Raw genomic sequence first — 20,266 nt, forward strand, 5'->3', positions numbered from 1 at the left:
TGTGAGTTTTACTCACAAATGTGTGGGCTCCCCCCAATAACAGGGTCCCCCAGAAGTGTTTTTACATGCTGAACCTCCAGCAATTTGCCAGTTACAATTCAGGTTTCTCTATCCTAACACTAGTTCCCACAGAGTTTTCTGCTGTGGTAATTTATAATTCTCTGTATTTGCCTACCATTTTCTCCAGTTTGGGGGCAGGAGTTTGCCCTGTCATCCCCCTTATCCTAAAGGTCTTATCCTAAGGTCTTATCCCCCTTATCCTAAAGAAGACTTGAATTTTTAATTTTTTTAGCTTTTGAAGGTGTTGTTAGAACAGAGTGATGACTTCCAAGCTTCTTACATGCCAAACTAGAAGCCAGAAGTCCCTTAATTATTGTAAAATTTTATCGAGCATAATCTTTGTGAACCTATTTTTAAACTTTTGGTTTTCATTATTTACAATTAGATTTTAAGTAATAAAAAGTTTTTTAAACTTAATCTGCAAAATGACGTCTCGGAAAAATTAAGTTATTGTACTTTAGATTTTGTGTTACAGTCTTTTCTAGGACAGCCTTTTAAATGACACTTCTTAGATTTCACTGTGCAAATCAGTTAATGTAAAACTCCTTTTTAGTTCTTTTTTTTTAAGAGAAGACAAACATGATAAGTTTACTTACTGATCTGAATATCTATACTAGTTTTTACTAGTATAGTAAACTTGAACTTGAGCTTGTCTAATTTTTTAGAAAGTTGAGCTTGCCTAATTTTTACCTGGTCTTTTTCAACTTACATAAATAAATGGATATGAATTATACATTAACTAACCTTAAAATTGATAATTCACAAATGCAGTTCTGAATGGCTCATTTCACTTAAAGTGCTTTTTGCTTTATTTTGAAGCTGCTTCTCAACCTGTTGATAACCATGTTAGCCCATCTTCCTACTTGGGCCATACACCAGCATCACCAGCCAGATACTCACCTGTTTCAAAAGCAATGCTTGGAGATGATGAAATTACAAGGTAAGGAACTGAGCATTTGTCCTTCGTAAATAAAGCCAATTGTTAGAAGAAGTTGTAATCAGCCAAGTAAGATAGCCACAATTTTCAGTACTAAAAGATTTTACTGACAGATAATGAACTTAAACCTAAATTTTTTTCATTGGAGGGTTCTTTGAGGAGGCTGAAATATAAAATTATTTTTATATTCCAGGAGCACCTGGGTGGCTCAGTGGGTTAAAGCCTCTGCCTTCGGCTCAGGTCATGATCTCAGGGTCCTGGGATCGAGCCCCACATCAGGCTCTCTGCTCCGCGGGGAGCCTGCTTCCCTGCCTGCCTCTCTGCCTACTTGTGATCTCTTTCAAATAAATAAATAAATAAATAATATTCCAAATAAATCACTGCCCTTTTTAAAAACATACTACTTTTTTTTCAGAAATAGTTAATTGTGCTTAGAAATTATCATAGATAAAACTAAGTTAAGAATATGCTATGTATATTAAAACTAACTTTTCATATATCCCTGTTTAATATATATCATAAAATTTTTTATAGCAGTAATTTGGTTCATGTTTAGAATTCAATAACTGATATTTTCTTTCCTTGATATGCATCCTTGATATCCTCACTCCTAATATGACTTTACTGTTTTAAATAAAGTTTGTAAATCCGCCTTTTTATTCCCAAAGAACTCTTAAGTATGTGGGAAAAAATCAGTGAAAAGTATTTTAGATCTTTTACAGATTATTTACTATAGTAATAATGTTATGTTTATACAGATTGCTTTATAATTTGTACAAGTATTTCATATTATAATATTTAACATTAAATGTCTGCCAATTAATGTCTGTTTTATGTTTTTATTAATTGTATTATTGTTGGCATTATTATTTTTGAGCTTTCAAAATTGTAATTGTTGTCAGACGCTTGACTCTAGGCAAGGATTTTTTAAGGGCAGATAGGAAAGAATATTCATCTATGTCCTTTTTTTTAAGAGTTAGCTACATTGAAAACTTAATTTATAGGGGCACCCTGGTGGCTCAGTCATTAAGTGTCTGACTTTAGCTCAGGTCATGATTCCAGTGTCCTGAGACTGAACCCCATATTGGGCTCCCTGCTCAGCAGAAAGTCTGCTTCTCCCCCTCCAGCTCCCCCATGCTCGTGTTCCTTTTCCCACTCTATCATAAAAAAAATCTTTAAAAAAAAAATTGTAAATATGTGCTCAGCAATTGTGTTGGGAGTGAAAATTAGCAGAAAAACCGGTTTTTGTGGTTATCTCTTTGTGATATGAATTTTCAAGACTGTTAAGTCTTTAGGCTGTTCTCCTATGCTGATCTGGCATGGCTTTGTTGTTTTCTAATAGTGCCAATTATAGAAATAAAGAGGAAAAATAGTTAATGACTTATCCAGTCTTTAATTTCTACATATTTTTCAAACTAAAAAATATGTTATATTGGTGTCTTGATTGCTGTTCCCCATCTTTTTTTCATTCTATATCTCTTCTTCATAAAAAAGTCCATTTTATTGGACTTTTTTGGTATTATACAAGTTTACTTGTTTTGTTTTCTTTTATGTGAAAATCAGGTGGTTGATTACTGCATATACCTTCCTGAAACATGTGTTTTAGCACTCCCTTTTAGTAATTACACAACTTTGTCCAGATATGAAGTACAAAAAATCTTTACTCTCACATTAGAAGTTCTCCACAATTTGACCCTAAGCAATCTTTCAGAGGTTATCTCACATTACCAATTTTAAAAAAAGGAAAGAGGACACCTGGGTAGCTTAGTTGGTTAAGTGTCTGTCTCCAGCTCAGGTCATGATCTCAGGGTTGTCCTGGGATCTAGCCCCGCTTCAGGCTCTCTGCTCAGCAGAGGAGTCTGCTGCTCCCTCTCCCTCTGCGCCTACTCTCTCACTCTCTCTTTCTCTCTCTCGAATAAATAAGTAAAATCTTTTTAAAAAATAAATAATATAAAATTAAAAAGGAAAAGAAATCCCAACATACAGAAAATTGATGATTCTAAAGTTCATTTTATTAACAGCTTTATTGAGAGATGATCCACATATCATACACTTATCGCATTTAAAATGTAAACCCAGTGATTTTTGGTATATTACATTATTAATTTTTTAATTTTTTAAGGACTTATTTTTTTAAAAATTATTTATTTATTTATTTGACAGAGTACAAACAGAGGGGAGCCGTAGAGAGAGGGAGAAGTAGACTCCCACTGAGCACAGAGCCTGATGGGGCTTGATCCCAGTACCCCAGGATCATGACCTGAGCCAAAGGCAGATGCTTAACTGCCTGAGCCACCGCAGTACCCCACATTATTAGTTTTTTTAGATGTGCAGTTCATGGGCATTAATTGCATTCACAATGTTAGGCAGTCATCACCATCTATTCCAGACCCTTTTTGTCACCTCAAACAAACTATAGCCACTAAGCAGTAATTCCAAATTTCCTCTCCTCCCAGTTCCTGGTAACCTCTGATCTAGTGTACTGTGTGTCCTATACATTTGCTTATTCTGGATTGTTCATACAAGTATCATCTTAAAATTCTTTTGTGTCTGACTCTTATTTAGCATGATGTTTTCAGGATTCATCCATGTTGTAGCATGTACCAAAACTTCATTCCTGGGGTGCCTGGGTGGCTCAGTCAGTTAAGTGTCTGCATTTGCACAGGTCATGATCCCTGTTTCCTGGGATGGAGCCTCGCATCAGGCACTCTGCTTAGCAGGGAGCCTGCTTCTCCCTTTCCCTATGCCTGCCACTCCCCCTGCTTGTGTGCTCTCATGTTCTCTCTCTTTCTGTGAAATAAGTAAATATATATTTTTTAAAACCTTCATTCTTTATGGCTGAATAATATTCCATTATGTGTATATACCACATTTTATTTATCCATTCATCTGTTGATGGACCCTTGGGTTGTTTCTCCTTTTTGGGTATTGAGAATAATAACCTGATAAACATTGGCTTGCACTTTCTTGCATCCTTGTTTTCACTTACTTTGGATATATACTAAAGTGTGGAATTACTGAGTCACCTAGTCAGTATGTTTACATTTATGAGGAACCATTTGTTTTCTATTGCAACCACACCATTTTACATTCCCACCATCAATATTTGAGGGTACAGTTTCTCCACATCCTCACCAATACTTGTTTTTTTCTGTTCTATTTTGTTTCATAGCCATTGTAGTAGCTGGAATAAGACTAAAGATGTTGAACATCTTTTCATGTGTCTGTGTTATTTGAAAAATCAGAATTTATTTTCCTCTGAAATACTGTTGGATTTTAGCAGAGTATTTTACATTATTATTTATATAAAATTTATATTTATATAAAGCTAATATGTATGTGTAGCTTTTTGCTTCATATGTATATACTTTTTTAAGTTTACATACAGTATAATACTAGTTTCAGGTGTAGAATTTAGTGATTCCGCACTTACTTACAACACCCAGTGCTCATCACAAGTGCTGTCCTTAATACTCACCACTCATTTAATCCATCCCCCCTCCCACTTCCTCCATATATGTTCTAAAGTAATAGAAACCCTATACTATAAGTCCATCATCTAACAGTGAAATGAAACATCGATATAATGAAAACTGTTTTGTCCCCTGATCCTGCACTGCCTCATCAAATGAACTGTTTTCCTGAATTTGGATTTATTATTCCCTTTTTTCTTTAATATATGTGTGCATGTGTTTAATATTTTCTAAACAATTTATTATTTGGTTTTACTGTTTTTGACAAAATGTAATTTTGTTTACACTGTAAGTGAACCTGGCAAAGCTGAATAATGATGAAAACCTATGTATGACTGGAAAATGCCAGTTTAGGTATTTAGCAAATGCTTTAAATTAATTCCACATTATATGGAAGGATCCCTAAAATTTATCTTTTAAAAATATTTACCTCTGGCGGCTCCTGGATGGCTTATTCAGTTAAGTGTCTGCCTTCGGCTCAGGTCATGATCCAGTGGTCCTGGGTCTGAGCCCAAGCATTGGCCTCCCTGCTCAACAGGAAGTCTGCTTTTCCCTCTCCCTCTGCTGCCACTCGCCCGGCTTCTGCACATGCTCTCTTGCTCTCTCTCGGTCAAATAAATAAAATCTTTTAAAAAGTAAAATTTACTTCTGTTAAGCCTTTTGTTACTGATAGCTTTTTGAAATGTTTTAGAAAAATCCAATTAAATTTTTAAAATATTTACCAAATATGATACATTCTAATTTCAAATAATATTCTGTATCTCATCTGCTGCTGGAATTTTCATGGTTTTACCAGAGGTATACATGGTATTCACACAACCATTTATAACTGGCAGCAAATATGAGACACTAGTAGTGGTAAGATGTATTCTGATTTCAGAGATTTTAAATAGGGGGTGGGGAAAAGTCTTATCTTAGAATGGATGAACAGCAGAGAGAGTTGGAAGGGTATGACTTAAGTAAAACTATTTAATTATTTTATACAAAAAGTTTAGAGATGGGCAGTTCAGCATTTGTGTAGCAACCCTTAGGTCCATGGTGTCTCTGGGATTCTTCGGTCTATAACCTTCATGGTTATAATATATATTTAAATCAGTAATAGGATTTTATTGTTCATTTTTTTGTGGGGGGGTTATTTTGGGTGGGTAAGGGAACAGAATGTGCTTTGTTTTTGTTAGGGTCTATCTTTCTTTGGGAAATAACAATAAAATTTACCTTTATTTCTCAGAGGTCAAAATAGGGTCATAGCCTCAACTTAACAAAGAGGAATGAGATTGCTATGACTGGCTTAGGTTAGTCATGATTCATCCTTTTGAGACTGGAAAAAGGGCCTACCTACCTTTTCTAAGATAAAGGTTTATCTGCCTTTTACAATATCTAAGAAGTAAGGGCAGTGACTGATTCCTAGGTAATAAGATGTGTACAACCTCAGCTTTTCTTAAGTGTGTGTATTTCTTGAGTAGGTTCTTTATGTCATTATTTTTTTAAATTACCACAACTTTTTTCTCCTTTTTGTTTTAGTTTCATGTTTGTTTTTTAACAAAAATCATTGATTTTTAACATGTGTTTTTAGCTTTTATTTAAAATAAGAATTTTTCCTTTAATTTCTAAGCCTACTTTGTAGACTTAGAATCTCTACTCTTGTCTTGAAAACCTTAACTTTCATCTAGCTTTATTTATAATTTGATAATATAAGAGTTATCAGTAGAGAATTCTCACTGATAAAATATGAAGTTCCATATAAAATTTCTAAGGTGTTCAATATTTTTCTAATTTTTTTAGGGAACCTAGAAAAGTTGTTCTTCATCGTGGCTCAACAGGCCTTGGTTTCAACATTGTAGGAGGTGAAGATGGAGAAGGAATATTTATTTCCTTTATTTTGGCTGGAGGACCTGCTGATCTTAGTGGAGAGCTGAGAAAAGGAGATCGTATTATATCGGTAGGATATGTTAATCAAAATAACATTTTTATAATTATAACTATGACCTACTATTAGAAGTGGTTTTTTTACATCCTAAAGTTATGGGAGATATTTTGGTTATTTTCCTACCATTTTGCAACTTAATTGTAGGATTGCAGTGTTGTCTGAGAACATATTCTATAGGATAGATTTTCTTCTGATATTTGACTTACCTATAAGGGGGTCAACTCTTTATAAATGTGCTTGAAGAAAATTATGTATTCTCTATTTGTTGACTGCAAGGTTTTCTGTATGTTTACTAACCTTGTTATTTATGTAGTACAGATCTTCTTTATACTGTAATCTATTGTCTGATCTATTATTAAAAGATTTTTTTAGGCTTTCTGAAGTGATGGTGGATTTAGCAGTTTGTCTTTGCAGCAGTTTTTAATTTTTATATCTTTGAAATTATGTTATTAGATGCATCTAAGTTTAGAATCATTATTCCTTCCTGGTGAGTTGAATTTTTTTATCATTATGTGATAATCCTCTTTATAATAATAGTTTTTACCCTAGAAGCTGTGTTGCCTGATAATATGGCTCTTTTGTCCTCGATATTTGCTCATCAAATTATCTTTATTTCACCCTCACTTGTAAATATAATTAAATCTAAAGAGCTAGGTTGACAGCTATTGTCTGTCAGTACTTTGAAGATACTGTTTTATGTTCTCTGGGTTCTTTTGTTGCTATTTACAAAAAAAGATCTGCACTTTGTCCTGTTTGCAAGTGATTTGGTTTGGTTTTCTTTTTTTTTCACTGACTACTTTTAACTGACTACTTTTAAAGTCTCTTCCTCTTTGGTGTACTACAATTTAACTAAAATGTGTTTATGGCGAGCATTTTATTTATTCTGTTTGGGATTCATTGTGCTTCCTAGATCAGAGGAGTTCTGTCCTTAATCAGTCTTGGAATCTTAACCAGTATTTTTTCAAATTTTGCATTTCCCACATTGTGTGGATTCTGTCCTTCTTCAGTTCCTATGAGAGGATATTATCTTTTTGTTCTGCATATCTTTTAACCCCCATTTCGTATTTATCAACTCTCTCTCTCCTTGTACTTAACTTCAGTCATCTGCTTTCTAGTTCATGAATTTTCTTCATCTGCTCTTTAAGCCAAAACCAATTTTTTAAATTTTAGAATACCCTTTGCTTTCTAGAAATTATTTCTGGGTTTGTTTGTTTGTTTGTTTGTTTGTTTTCAGTCTATCTTGGTGGTTTTTGTGGATTCTTTGTTATTTACAGTTCCTAATATTCTTTTAGATTTTTCTTTTAAACATATTTTATATTAAGTGCTATAAATAAGAGTTCTGTTTTTTGAAGCTTACAGGTAACTAATACATGTGACCTATGATAAATTGTTTTATTCTAAATTTTGCACTGTGAGTTTTCAGTAGTACTCAGTGGTGTGATGGGAGAAAAAGAAAGAATAGATGGGGATGAGGAAACCAGCCAAATACCTAACATGTAATGGCATCACTAGACTAGAAAAACTAATAAAAATTCTAGGAAGCCACAGACCAAGTCTTAACACCTGTCAGCTCTTTCCCGTTGGTCTTCATTGAATGCTCAGATGCAGTAAACCAAAGGTTGGGAACCAACAGAAGAGAATTGAGAAAAAATGATTCCTGAATCATACAAGGTACCTGCTCATAAAAATAGGGGACCTTGGGCAGAAGATCTGTGAAAACCAGCCCTAGGTACTCTGTACTTGAGGTGTTAAGACATAAGAGTTGGCGGGAGGGGTGGCAGATAAGAGAGTTCAGAAAAAGCCTTCTGAGACTGTGTGGACAGAATGATATCTCCAAAGACACAGCAAGCCTGGGCCAGATCTTGAGAACAGAGAGAACTTAACAGCAACTTAGAAGCTGGCAGCAGGTTTATAAAGCAGTTTTAAAAGCCAGCAATAAAACACTAAGTGATCCTGGTAATCTCCAGGATCTAGTGCTAGTACCCCATCTTATGTCCCTCGGGGGAAAAGGTTTTAATCATGCTCTCAAACACATAAACTGAACTTAATTAAAAACTGCAATAAAGTACAGTTGTAGTTCCCCCACTGTTGTGGCCCAACACAAGGGTTGTTCCCTATTCTGGGATTAAATAGTATTTGTTTCATCCTCTATAGTTACTTTATCTGAAATTGTCTACTTTACAATTAAAAATTACAAAACATGCAAAATAAAAACCTAGTTGTCAGGACAGAAAGCAGTCAATAAAATTAAATCAAGAGAAGGCTCAAATGTTGTATTTATCAAATAGGGTCTTGAAAATAAGTATGATAAAATCATGATGATAATGATGATAAATACTAAAGAGTATAGAGGTAAAAGTAGAAAATACGGATGAAAAGATTGGAGAATTTAGACAACGTTATCAATACTACAAAAAAAGATCACACGGAATGGCTAGAAAATTTTTTTAAAAAAACTGTCACAAATGAAAATTTTATTTAAAAGATTTAATAGCACACTGGACTCAACAAAGGAAAGAATCTATGAACTTGAGCATAGGACAAAGTTTCCAAACTGAAATGTAAGGGGCAGTGTGTAGAATTTGGGAAGAAAAAGCAGACCAGAGCATTTAAGATCTATGAAATAGTATCAGTAATGAAGAAGAGACAGTCTGTGAAAATATAATGACAGGTTTCTAAAACTGATGAAAAATACCAACCTACAGGTCTATGAAGCTCAGCAAACGGGACCTAGATACATCATAATTAAAGTATTAGACAGCTACACTAAAGAGCATGTGTTAAAATCAGTCTTAGAAACAACATGTCTACATAGGAACAATAGAAATGACAACTGACTTCTCAATATTAATATCAAAATGCAAATCCAACTGAGGGATATCTTTAAAGTGCTGAAGGAAAAAACTATAAATCTAGAATCCTATGTCCAGTGAAATTATTTATGAGAAATGAAGTTGAAATAAAGACATTTTCAAATGACGATAGCTTAGAGAATATGTCCCTTGCAAACCTGCAAGAAATACTAGAAGAAATTCTTCTGATTAAGGAGAAATTATACCAGGTGAAACCCTAGATCTGCAGAAGGAAATTAAGAACAACAGAAAGTATACCTGGATAGATATAAAAGGTCTTGAAATTTAAAAAAATAATAATTGTACCTATTTTGTAAGACTATTAGCCATTTAAAACAAAAATAATTGCATGTATACTAGGGGTTATGACATATAGAAGTAAAATACAAGGCACTAGAGCACAAACTGACAGGAAAAATGGAATTATACTAGTGTTTCTTACAGCTTGTGAAGTGATAAAAATTTATTTGAAAGTGGACTGTCATATCTTATATTTACATGTCCTTATTTCTGGAAGAAGCCCTAAAAATACTACCAAGAGCTATAGTTTTAAAAATTCAATACAGGAAATAAAGTGAAATAAAAAAAAAAAAAAACCATGCTTCTTACAAACAAAGGCAGAAAAGGAGGGGAAAAAAGGGTAAGTAAAAAGCAATATGAAAAGATTGGTGTCTTTTCAACTCTGTTGGTGTCTACATTGCAGTTAACACTCTTAATTAAGATGCAGAAATTATCAGCTTGGTTAAAAAAAAAAAAAAAACACAAGATATATACTCTTCTCTAAAAATTCTCTTTAAATAGACGCATATGGGGATGCCTGGGTGGCTCAGTCAGTTAAGTGGCTGCCTTCTGCTCAGGTCATGATCCCAGTGTCCTGGGATCGAATCCCACATCAGGCTCCTTACTCGGCAGGGAGCCTGCTTCTCCCTCTGCCTCTGCCTGCCGCTCTGCCTGCCTGGGCGCTCGCTCTCTCTCTCCTCTCTCTCTCTCTGACAAATAAATAAGAATAAAATCCTTTAAATAGACGCATATGTTCTAAGTAATAGAGTAGAAGAAAGTATAAACTATATGAACAACACATGAAAGATGGTGTGACATACTCCTTTGAGGCAAAATAGACTTCAACAAATATTATTATTGATAGATTTTTATAATGATAAAAAATATTATTTCATTGTGAAGACAAAACAGTGTTCAGTTTGCATGTGCCTAATAATTCTTTCAAAATACATGAAGCAAAAATTATCAGAACTAAGGAAAGAAATGGAAAAAATGTACAATCAGGTTGGGGATTTAAACATACTTCTTCCATAATTAATGGAGTAAATAGCAAAAGAAAAAAGAAATTTGTGTCCTTATCACTCATTATCTACAAAAATTAATTTGAAATGGATGATAGAACTAGGAGAAAACATACAAGAAAATCTTAGCGAACTTGAATTAGACTAAGATTTCTTAAATAGGACTACGGGGCTAAGTCAGTTCAGTGGTGAAAAGAAAGTCTTTTTTTAACATTTATTTTAGAGGGAGAAAGCAGGAACAACCTAGGTAGGATAGGGAGGAGAAAACAGATTGTCAAGCAGACTTCCTGCTGAGCACAGAGGCTGCCTCAAGGCTCAATCTCACAACCCCTAGATCATGACCTGAGCCCAAATCAGGAGTCAGATGCCTAACTGAGCCACCCCGATGCCCCAAAAAGAAAATCTTTTTAAATAAATGATGCTGAAATGACTAAATATCTATATAGAAAAATATGAACTTCAACCCCATTTTAGTCCAGATGTAAAAATTAATTCTACAGGGATTTAAAATCTAAATGTAAAGCCCAAACCATAATCCTCCTAGAAGAAAACATAGGAGGATATCATTGCAACTCTGTGGTAGACAAACAATCTCTTGGACAAGATACATAAAATACTAACCATAAAAAGGGTGCATTAAAAAACCAAATTGGCAAGGAACAGAGTAGGAAAAAATATTCTTACTGCCTGTATCTGACAAAAGACTTGTGTCCAGAATACATAACCATCTCCCACAAATTAACAAAAAGATGAGGAATGCAGTTTTTTAAATGAGCAGAAGAATTAAACAGATACTTCACAAAACAAGATATATGAATGGCTTATAAGTACATGAAAAGGTACTTAACATGAGGCATCAGGGCAGTGCAAAAAAAACCCACAGTGAATGAAGAGGTTTGTCGGATTTGGATAGGAGTGATTTAACTTTTCTGTATCTTGATTGTGACAGTGTCTACACAACATGTGCAGTTGTCAAAACTCTTTAACTGTAAACTAAAAGATTAATTTATTGAAAGTAAATTATGCCTAAATAAAAGGAAATAGAGGTGATCTTTGAACAACACGGGGTTGAACTGCATGCATTCACTTATATGCAGATTTTTTAATAAATACAGTCTAGTATGCTAAATGTATTTTCCTTTTAAGATTTATTTATTATTAGAGAGAGAGTGCACAAGTGAGGTGAGGGGCAGAGGAAGAGGGAGACCATCAGACTTCCCACTGAGCTGGGACCCCGATGCGGTGCAGGGGTGAAATCAAGAGTCAGACACTTAACCGACTGAGCCAGGTGCCCCCCCCCACGATTTTCTTAATATTTTCGCTACTGTAAGAATAAGGTATGTGATATACAATTGGTAAGACTTTTAGTCAGCAGTAGACTATTATTAGTTGAGATTTTGGAGAGTCAAAAGTTGTATGTGGATTTTTAACTGTGGAGGGCAGCATGTAGTCCATATCCCACCCAGGTGAATGGCTTTAAAAAAAAAAAATGACAAACATTGGTGAGGCTGTGGAACACTGGTAGCTCTCATTCATTATTGTTGGGCATATTGTATAGTCACTACAAGAATTTTGGGGGAAGTTGTTGAGAAATTAAACATACAACTAACCTTATCACCCAGACTTTACCCAAGAAATCATGTCTACAGAAAGAGTTAACAGAAAATTTCCATAACAGCCTTATTAATAATAATTGAGATCTGGAAATGACTCAGGTGTCCATCAATAGCAAAATAGCTAAATAAGTTGGCATACATTTATATAATATAACGCTACTAACCAATAAAAAGAATCAAACTACTGAAACACAACATAGATAACACTAAAGAACATCACCTTGAGTAAAAGAACCACAAAAACACATACAGTAAGATTCCAGTTACATGATAATCATGAGTAGAAGACAATAATTTCTATTAAGAGAAGTCAGAGTGGTTGTCGGTAATCATACTGATTAAAAGAGATACAGTGAGTTGGATGATGGAAAAGGTATATATCTTGTTAGTAGTTGTGGTTTCATGGATGTATACAGTTGTTGAAAATTCTTTCAACTCAACTTCAAATTTTCACATTGTTTGTAATTTTATACTGTAATTTAAATTTTTTAAATAAATTATAGTATATTAAGGACAAATTGGTGAAAAGGAATGAATTTGTTAAAAATAAATGTTAGATAAATTAGCTAGATGTTTAGAGGAATAAAATTAGCTTAGAGCCTCACTTCACACTTTGTGTCAAAATAAATTTTCAGTTGGCTTAGAGATAGGTGCAAAAAATTCAAAGCAAAAATAGATTTTTTTTTTTTTTAAAAAATTGTCCATGTGGGACAGCTTTATATGGGTCACTGACATACTGCTAGATAGAGTATGTTAGACTGACCAACACAAACTCGTTCATGCAGAAATTTCCCAGTTTCAGCACTGAAAACCCTATGTCTGGAAATGCCTTTAGTCTTGATTTTAAAACTGAAAATCCCAGACAGTCCAGGCCACTTGCTCACCATAATGTGAGTGTAAGTTGCATATGGCCTTACGTTAGGCTATGTGCATCAGTAGCCTTAAAATTTTAATGCTTACTAAGCTTCTTTAGGGAAGTAGCCTAAGAGCAGGAAGAAAATATGAAAAAAGATATTCAAAACTAAAATAAAAGACTGTTAGGAACAAATTAATTTAAGTACCTCATTAAACAAAATTGAGCTGTCTTCAGTCTTTATCTTGAATCAGGATCACTTCAAGGCCTTATTAAAAAACAGATTCTTGGAGCACCTAGGTGGCTCAGTGAGTTAATCTTCTGCCTTCTGCTCAGGTCATGATCTCATGGTCCTGGGATCAAGGCCCCCATTAGGCTCTCTGCTCAGCCGGGAGCCTGCTCCGCCTGCCCCACCTCTCTGCCTACTTGTGATCTATCTCTCTCTCTCTCTCTCTCTGTCAAATAAATAAATAAAATTGTTAAAACAAGAACAGACAAACAAAAAACAGATTCTTAGACCCTCTTCCCTGAAGTTTTCAATTCAATTTCAGTATGACTTAGGTAGGATCTAAAATTCTATATTTCTAACAAGTTTTCATGAGATACTGATGTTGCTGCTCTGGGGACCAAACTTTGTGAACTACTATTCTAAAGACCATCCCTCTTATTGATGTTCTTAATGATAACCCATATCACTGAGAAAAGTATGAATGAGTTATTTGGGAAAGCATGGAAATAAATCCTAGGTTTTATAAAATATTCTTTCTGATACATTTAATTTTGTTGAAGAAAGAAGCTTTTGAAATCAAGATTCATTACACTTATATAGAACACTGTAGTTTTCAGTATGGTATAAGTTAAGTATTCCCGTTATGCTAGTTATGAGAAGTATGGTATAGAATACAATTTATATTTGCTAAAAATTTAGACTCGTAGACTCTTAGAATCAAAAGTGACCCAAAAGTCTTCAATGAAAATTCTCTTCTCTGTAAAGAAAGTGAGAAAAGTGGCCAGAATTGTTAGGATGAAGTTGTTCAGAACTCTAGAATTTAACCAAAGGCTTTCAGCAATTCAGGAAGTATATTCAAACAAACAACCAAAAAAAAAAAAAAAACAAACCTAAATATTCATGAGTGTGAGCTTTTGGAGTTTTAACTGGCTTAATGTCTTAAGTTCCATCCTCTGCTCTCCATGATCATATTAGCCTTGAGAAATAGTCCACATTTATAGTGAAATCAGTAACCTCACAGCCACTAGAGAGCAAGATGGGAGTAGAACTTTCAGAACCTCTTTCCCAGAGAACTGTCATAAGTTGACCTGTCTGGTCATTCTTTAAAAACCCATTTGCAAGGCTCTCTGTTTTGACTTGAATCAGAGCTGAATCAATGCAAAAGCCTTTTTCCCTGGGTTATTTGTTGAAACAATTATATGTATATTATGGCTGCCTGAGACATTGGATAATAGTTGAAGCAAATAATACATTAATCAAAACCTTAAAAGGATAAACTGGGGAATGAGCTATCCATTAAGGGTTTTGAAAAACTCTGACATATTCCTTGGAATCTAGGGAGACACATGTATGTTCTGGACACTGCATACTCCGGAAAGATCTGAAAAGGTCCTAAACTCTGACCTCTGACTGACCATGAGGCTCTGTGTGGACAGGAAGTGACAATTTAAGGCAGAGTTATCAATTGTCTAGCTGTGTTTTGAAGACATTACCCAATATGCACACAGAGCCCTTCAGCAAAGAGTCCAGCCATTAATACAAAATGTCTTACCAGTCATTAACTGACCACCAAGCTAACCAGGCAGTGACTTCATTGGCAAACACATCAAAAAATACAAATTTCATTGAAATTTTACCAAAACCAGGAAAGTTACCAAAAACATCTGTCATTAGCAGCAACAGTAACAAGCCCTGGGCAGGAGGACATATCTAATTTCTGGAATTGCAACATTATATTATTTCAGGTGTCTAGTTTTCCACAACAAAATCGTGAGACATGCAGAAAAACAAGAAGATAAGGCCCATACACAGGCGGGGGGAACACAATCAATAGAAACTGTCCCTAAGGAAGTAGAATATTGGATTTAGTAAACCAAGACATTAAATCAGATACTTTAAATATGTTCAAAGAACTAAATAATGGAAAAATAAAGAAACTATCTCAGCAGGCAGAGAATACCAATAAAGAGGTTTCTATTATAAAAAAAAATAGAAATTCTGGAATTGAAAAATACAGTAACTAAAAAGCAGAAGTGCTCTAGACAAACTCAACAACAGCTGTGAGCTAGCTGAAGAAATAAACCAACAAACTTGAAGATACATCTCTTGAGATTATCTAGATGAAGAACAGGGGGAAAAAAGAATAAAGAAAAATTAAGAGCCTTAAAGACTTGTGGGATATCATCAAGTGTATACCATATACATAATGTGTTTAATAAATACATAATGAAGTCATTGAATGACAGGAGAGCTAGGAAGATTGAGTAAATAATGACTGAAAACTTGCAAAATGTGATGAAAATCATTCTACACTTCTGAGAAGCTTAGTGATGAACTCCAAGTAGAATAAACTTGAGATCCATACCATGCATATATCATAATCAGACTGTCAAAAGGCAAATATTGAATCTTGATAGTAGAGAGAAATGATTCATTACATACAGGAGATCTTCAATAAGATTAACAGCTGATATCTTGTCAAAAAACATGGAAGCCAGAAGACAGTAGGATGACATACTCAAAGTTCTGGAAGAAAAGAAGTTATTTTCCGAGGATTCTATATCCAGAAGCAAAACTATCCTTCAGAAACAACAAATCAAGACATTTCCAAGTAAACAGAAGCTGAGGAAGTTCATCTCTAGTAGATCTGTCCTGCACGAAATACTAAAGGGAATCCTTCAGACTAAAATAAAAGAACTTAAGTCCATATGAAGTAACTTCATATGAAGTAACTTACATCCATATGAAGAAATAAAGAGTGTTGTTAAAGGTAACTACATTGATAAATGTAATACAGTATAAGTATATTTTTTGTTTATGACTCCTTTTTTCCTGTCTGATTGAAAAGACAACTGAATAAAGCAATAATTTAAGCAATAAGTTAAATGTGTGCTAATGGACACACATTTTATAAAGATGTAATTTATGTGACAATAGTATGACAAGGTGGGTAGAGGGCACAGAGTTACATAGGAGCAGAGTTTTATACAGCAATGAAATTAAGAAAGTAGAACTTGTGTTAATTATAACCAGAGGAACCACTAAGATAAATAACTGAAAATATAGATAATAAACAAGGTTGTTAAAATGGTACAGTAGAAATTATCTGTTTAACAAAAGAAGGTAGAAGTGTAGTAATGAAGGAACAGAAAAGATATCAGACATGAAGAAAACAAATAGCAAAATAGATGACATAAATCTTACTTTTTTAATAATTACATTAAATGTAAATGAATTAAACATTCCAATTAAAAGACGGATATTGACAAGGTAGATTTTAAAAAGCAGGATGGTGGGTAGGGGAGGCACCTGGGTGGCGCAGTCAGTTGAGCGTCTGACTCTTGGTTTTGGCTCAGGTTACAGTCTAAGGGTCATGAGATCTAACCCTGTGTCAGGCTCTGCACTTATTGAGGAGTCTGCTTGAGATTCTCTTCCTCTGCCTCTACCCCTGCCCCGCTGCATGTGCATGCATATGCTCTCCCTCACTGTCAAATCTTTAACAAAAACCAGTATCCAACTATATGCTGTGTATGACAGACACATTTTAGATTTAAAGACAGTGGTTTACTTTTCAACAAAGATTAAAAGGTTAAAAAAGATATACTATGCAGGCAGTAATCAGGAAACACCTGTAGTGACTATATTAATATCATACAAAGAAAACTAAGATAAAAATTATTACTAAAGACAAAGTACATTTTATAATGTATATGTCCTATAGATTACATATGATATAGTATATATTGTATATATTATATCATTGTTGACGAATTTCTAGAAAGACAAACTGTTGAAACTGACTCAAAAAGAAATTGAAGGGCACCTGGGTGGCTCAGTGGGTTAAAGTCTCTGCCTTCAGCTCAGGTCATGATCCCACAGTCCTGGGATCAAGCCCCACATCGGGCTGTTCTGCTCAGCAAGGTTCCTGCTTCCCCTCCTCTCTCTCTGCCTGCCTCTCTGCCTACTTGTGATCTCTGTCTGTCAAATCAATAAATAAAATCTTAAAAAAAAATTGAAATTATGTATAGGCCTGTAACAATTAAGAAGACTGAATTTATAAAACATTTCACAAAGGCAAGAGCCCAGGACCAGATAGTTTCACTGGTACAGTCTACCAAACATTTAAAGAATTAACACCAGTCATTCACAAACTTCCCAAAAAAGGAAAAGGCATAAAGAACACTTCCCAATTCATCCTAGGAGGACAATACTGTTTTTATCAAACGAGAGAAAGACATAATAGAAGGAGAAAACAACAAACCAATATTTCTTACATCCTTATAGATGTAAAAATCCCCCCAAAAATTGCAAACTGGAAACAGAAGGATAAAAAAAATCATATACCGGCATAAAAAAGGGACTATATACTGTAACCAAGTGGACTTTATCCAAGAAATGAATGGTTGGTTCAGCATTAGAAAACTAATCAAAGTAAGCACTATATTAATAGAGTATAGACATAAATGACACAGTCATCTCAATAGACACAGAAAAAGCACTTCTCGAAACCAGCACCATTACATCTTTCCCTCTAAGATCATAAATAAGACAAGGGTGTCTACTCTTGTCGTTGTATTCATCATCGTACTGGAGTTTCTAAACAGGGCAGTTAAGCAAGAAAAAGAAATAAAAGGCTTCCAGATTTAAAACAATGAAGGAAAACTCTATTTGCAGATTCATGATCTCTTAATACAGACAATCTTAGAAAATCCAGCAACAACAACAAAAAAGCTATTAGAGTTAATAAACAAGTTCAGTGACTTTGCAGGACAGAAAATCACTATAGAAGAAATAGCTGTATTTCTGTATACTAACCCTGAACTACCTGAAAGTGAAATTAAGAATTTCTTTCCTGATTTGTTATTCAGAGAGTTAGAAATTAGTTTTACTTTATGCTCAAACTAGAACTATTTTTGCGTTGTGTTGTTTTTTTTAATAGCCTTCAGCTAGAAATAATCTCCAATAAAAGCACATTACATTGCATTACATTTCTTTAGATTAATGTTTTTTTAATCTTGATTTTTCATCCAAGAACTACTAGATATTTACTTAAAGAATACAAAAATACTAATTCAAAGGGATACATATACCCCAATATTTATAACAGCATTGTCTACAGTAGCCAGATATGGAAATAATCCAAATGCCCATTGATGAATGGATAAAGATGTGGTGTATTGTGTGTGTGTGTTTACATGCACACAAATGGAATATTACTCAGCCATAAAAAAAGAATGAACTCTTGCCATTTCAACAACACAGAGCTAGAGAGGATTATGCTAAGCATAGCAAATCAGTCAGAGAAAAACAAATACTATATGAATTCACTAATATGTGGAATTTAAGAAACAAAACATGATCAGAGGGAAAAAGAGAGAGGCAAACCATAAAACACTCCTAACTATTGAGAACAAACTGATGGTTACCAGAGGGAGGTGGGTGGGGGATGGGTTAAGTAGGTGATGAGGATTGAGGAGGGCACTTGTGATGAGTACTGGGTATTGTATAGAAGTATTGAACCATTAAATTGTACTCCTGAAACTAACATTACACTGTATGTTAGCTAACAGGAATATAAGTAAAAACTTCTTTTGTTTTGTTTTGGGTTTTTTTTTTTTTGACAATGCTTAATTGTTATAGATGACATCGATGGAGCAGTTGGTGAAATTGAGTAAATTCTGTACATTAGTTAGGTGCACTGCACCAATTTTAATCTTTTTTTTTTTTTTTGGTGTTCCAAGATTCATTGTTTATGCACCACACCCAGTGCTCCATGCATTACATGCCCTTCTTAATACCTACCACCAGGCTCACCTAACCCTCCTCTCCCCTCCCCTCCAAAACCCTCAGTTTGTTTCTCAAAGTCCACAGTCTCTCATGGTTCATCTCCCCCTCCAATTTACTCCAATTCACTTTTGCTTTCCTTCCCCTAATGTCCTCCTTGTTATTCCTTATGCTCCACAAGTAAGTGAGACCATATGCTAATTGACTGTCTCTGCTTGACTTATTTCACTCAGCATAATCTCCTCCAATCCCATCTATGTTGAAACAAAAGTTGGGTTTTCATCCTTTCTGATGGAGGCATAATACTTCATTGTATATATGGATCATATCTTCTTTATCCATTCGTCTGTTGAAGGGCATCTTGGCTTTTAAAGTGTATTTGTTTTAACTTAGCTGCATAATGACATCCTTTATAAAAAATATCAAGTATCAGGTCTTTACATGGCTAAAATGTTCTTTTATATAAATTTTAAAACCCCAAGAATTTCTAGGCTCATGGTCATTTTTTCCAAAATTGGTATATGATCTTTCACAGATTTGAGACAAAACACACTTTCATATAAAAATTGCTTGACAGTTGTTCTTTCCAAAAATATTTGCTCAAGGTTTCAAGCATTACTGTAGTCTATTCACTGCTGATTTTTAGGGGGAAAAAAACAACTGAAGTATTTAAAGCTATTACTATTCAAATATAATGCTCCCATGAATGTCCATTTAAGTTTTGCTAATAGTGGAAAAGGTACAATGTCTTAAGATAGTGTGTTTGCAGTATATACTAAGTATTGGCAGCCTTTAAGAAATAAGAATTGGGGTGCCTGGGTGGCTCAGTGGGTTAAAGCCTCTGCCTTCGGCTCAGGTCATAATACCAGGGTCTTGGGATGGAGCCCCGCATCGGACTCTGCTCAGTAGGGAGCCTGCTTCCCTTCCTTTCTCTCTGCCGCCTCTCTGCCTACTTGTGATCTCTGTCAAGTAAATAAATAAAATCTGTAAAGATAGATAAATAAATAAATAAATAAATAAATGCCTTATTTATTTATTTAACAGAGATCACAGGTAGGCAGAGAGGCAGGCAGGGTTGGGGGGAAGCCAGCTCCCCGCTGAGCAGAGAGCCCAATGCGGGACTCCATCCCAGGACCCTGAGATCATGACCTGAGCCGAAGGCAGAGGCTTTAAGCCACGGAGCCACCCAAGCACCCCATAAATAAAATCTTTTTAAAAGAAAGAAAGAAGTTGC

The 20,266-nt window shown here is 34.6% G+C and overlaps 1 protein-coding gene across 19 annotated transcripts in view; it reads left to right on the plus strand.

Moving 5' to 3' along the window:
* Positions 1–20,266, plus strand: part of DLG1 (discs large MAGUK scaffold protein 1) — a 263,928-nt gene that overhangs the window by 181,329 nt on the left and 62,333 nt on the right. For all 19 annotated transcript variants that reach the window (XM_044252049.1, XM_044252050.1, XM_044252052.1 and 16 more), the window contains 2 exons: positions 880–1,000; positions 6,253–6,409. In XM_044252049.1, coding sequence (XP_044107984.1) covers positions 880–1,000; positions 6,253–6,409 — 278 coding nt within the window. The remainder of the gene's footprint in view (positions 1–879; positions 1,001–6,252; positions 6,410–20,266) is intronic.

The sequence above is a fragment of the Neovison vison genome, chromosome 6 (genome assembly GCF_020171115.1).
Source record: "Neovison vison isolate M4711 chromosome 6, ASM_NN_V1, whole genome shotgun sequence".
Taxonomy (NCBI): Eukaryota; Metazoa; Chordata; class Mammalia; order Carnivora; family Mustelidae; genus Neogale; species Neogale vison.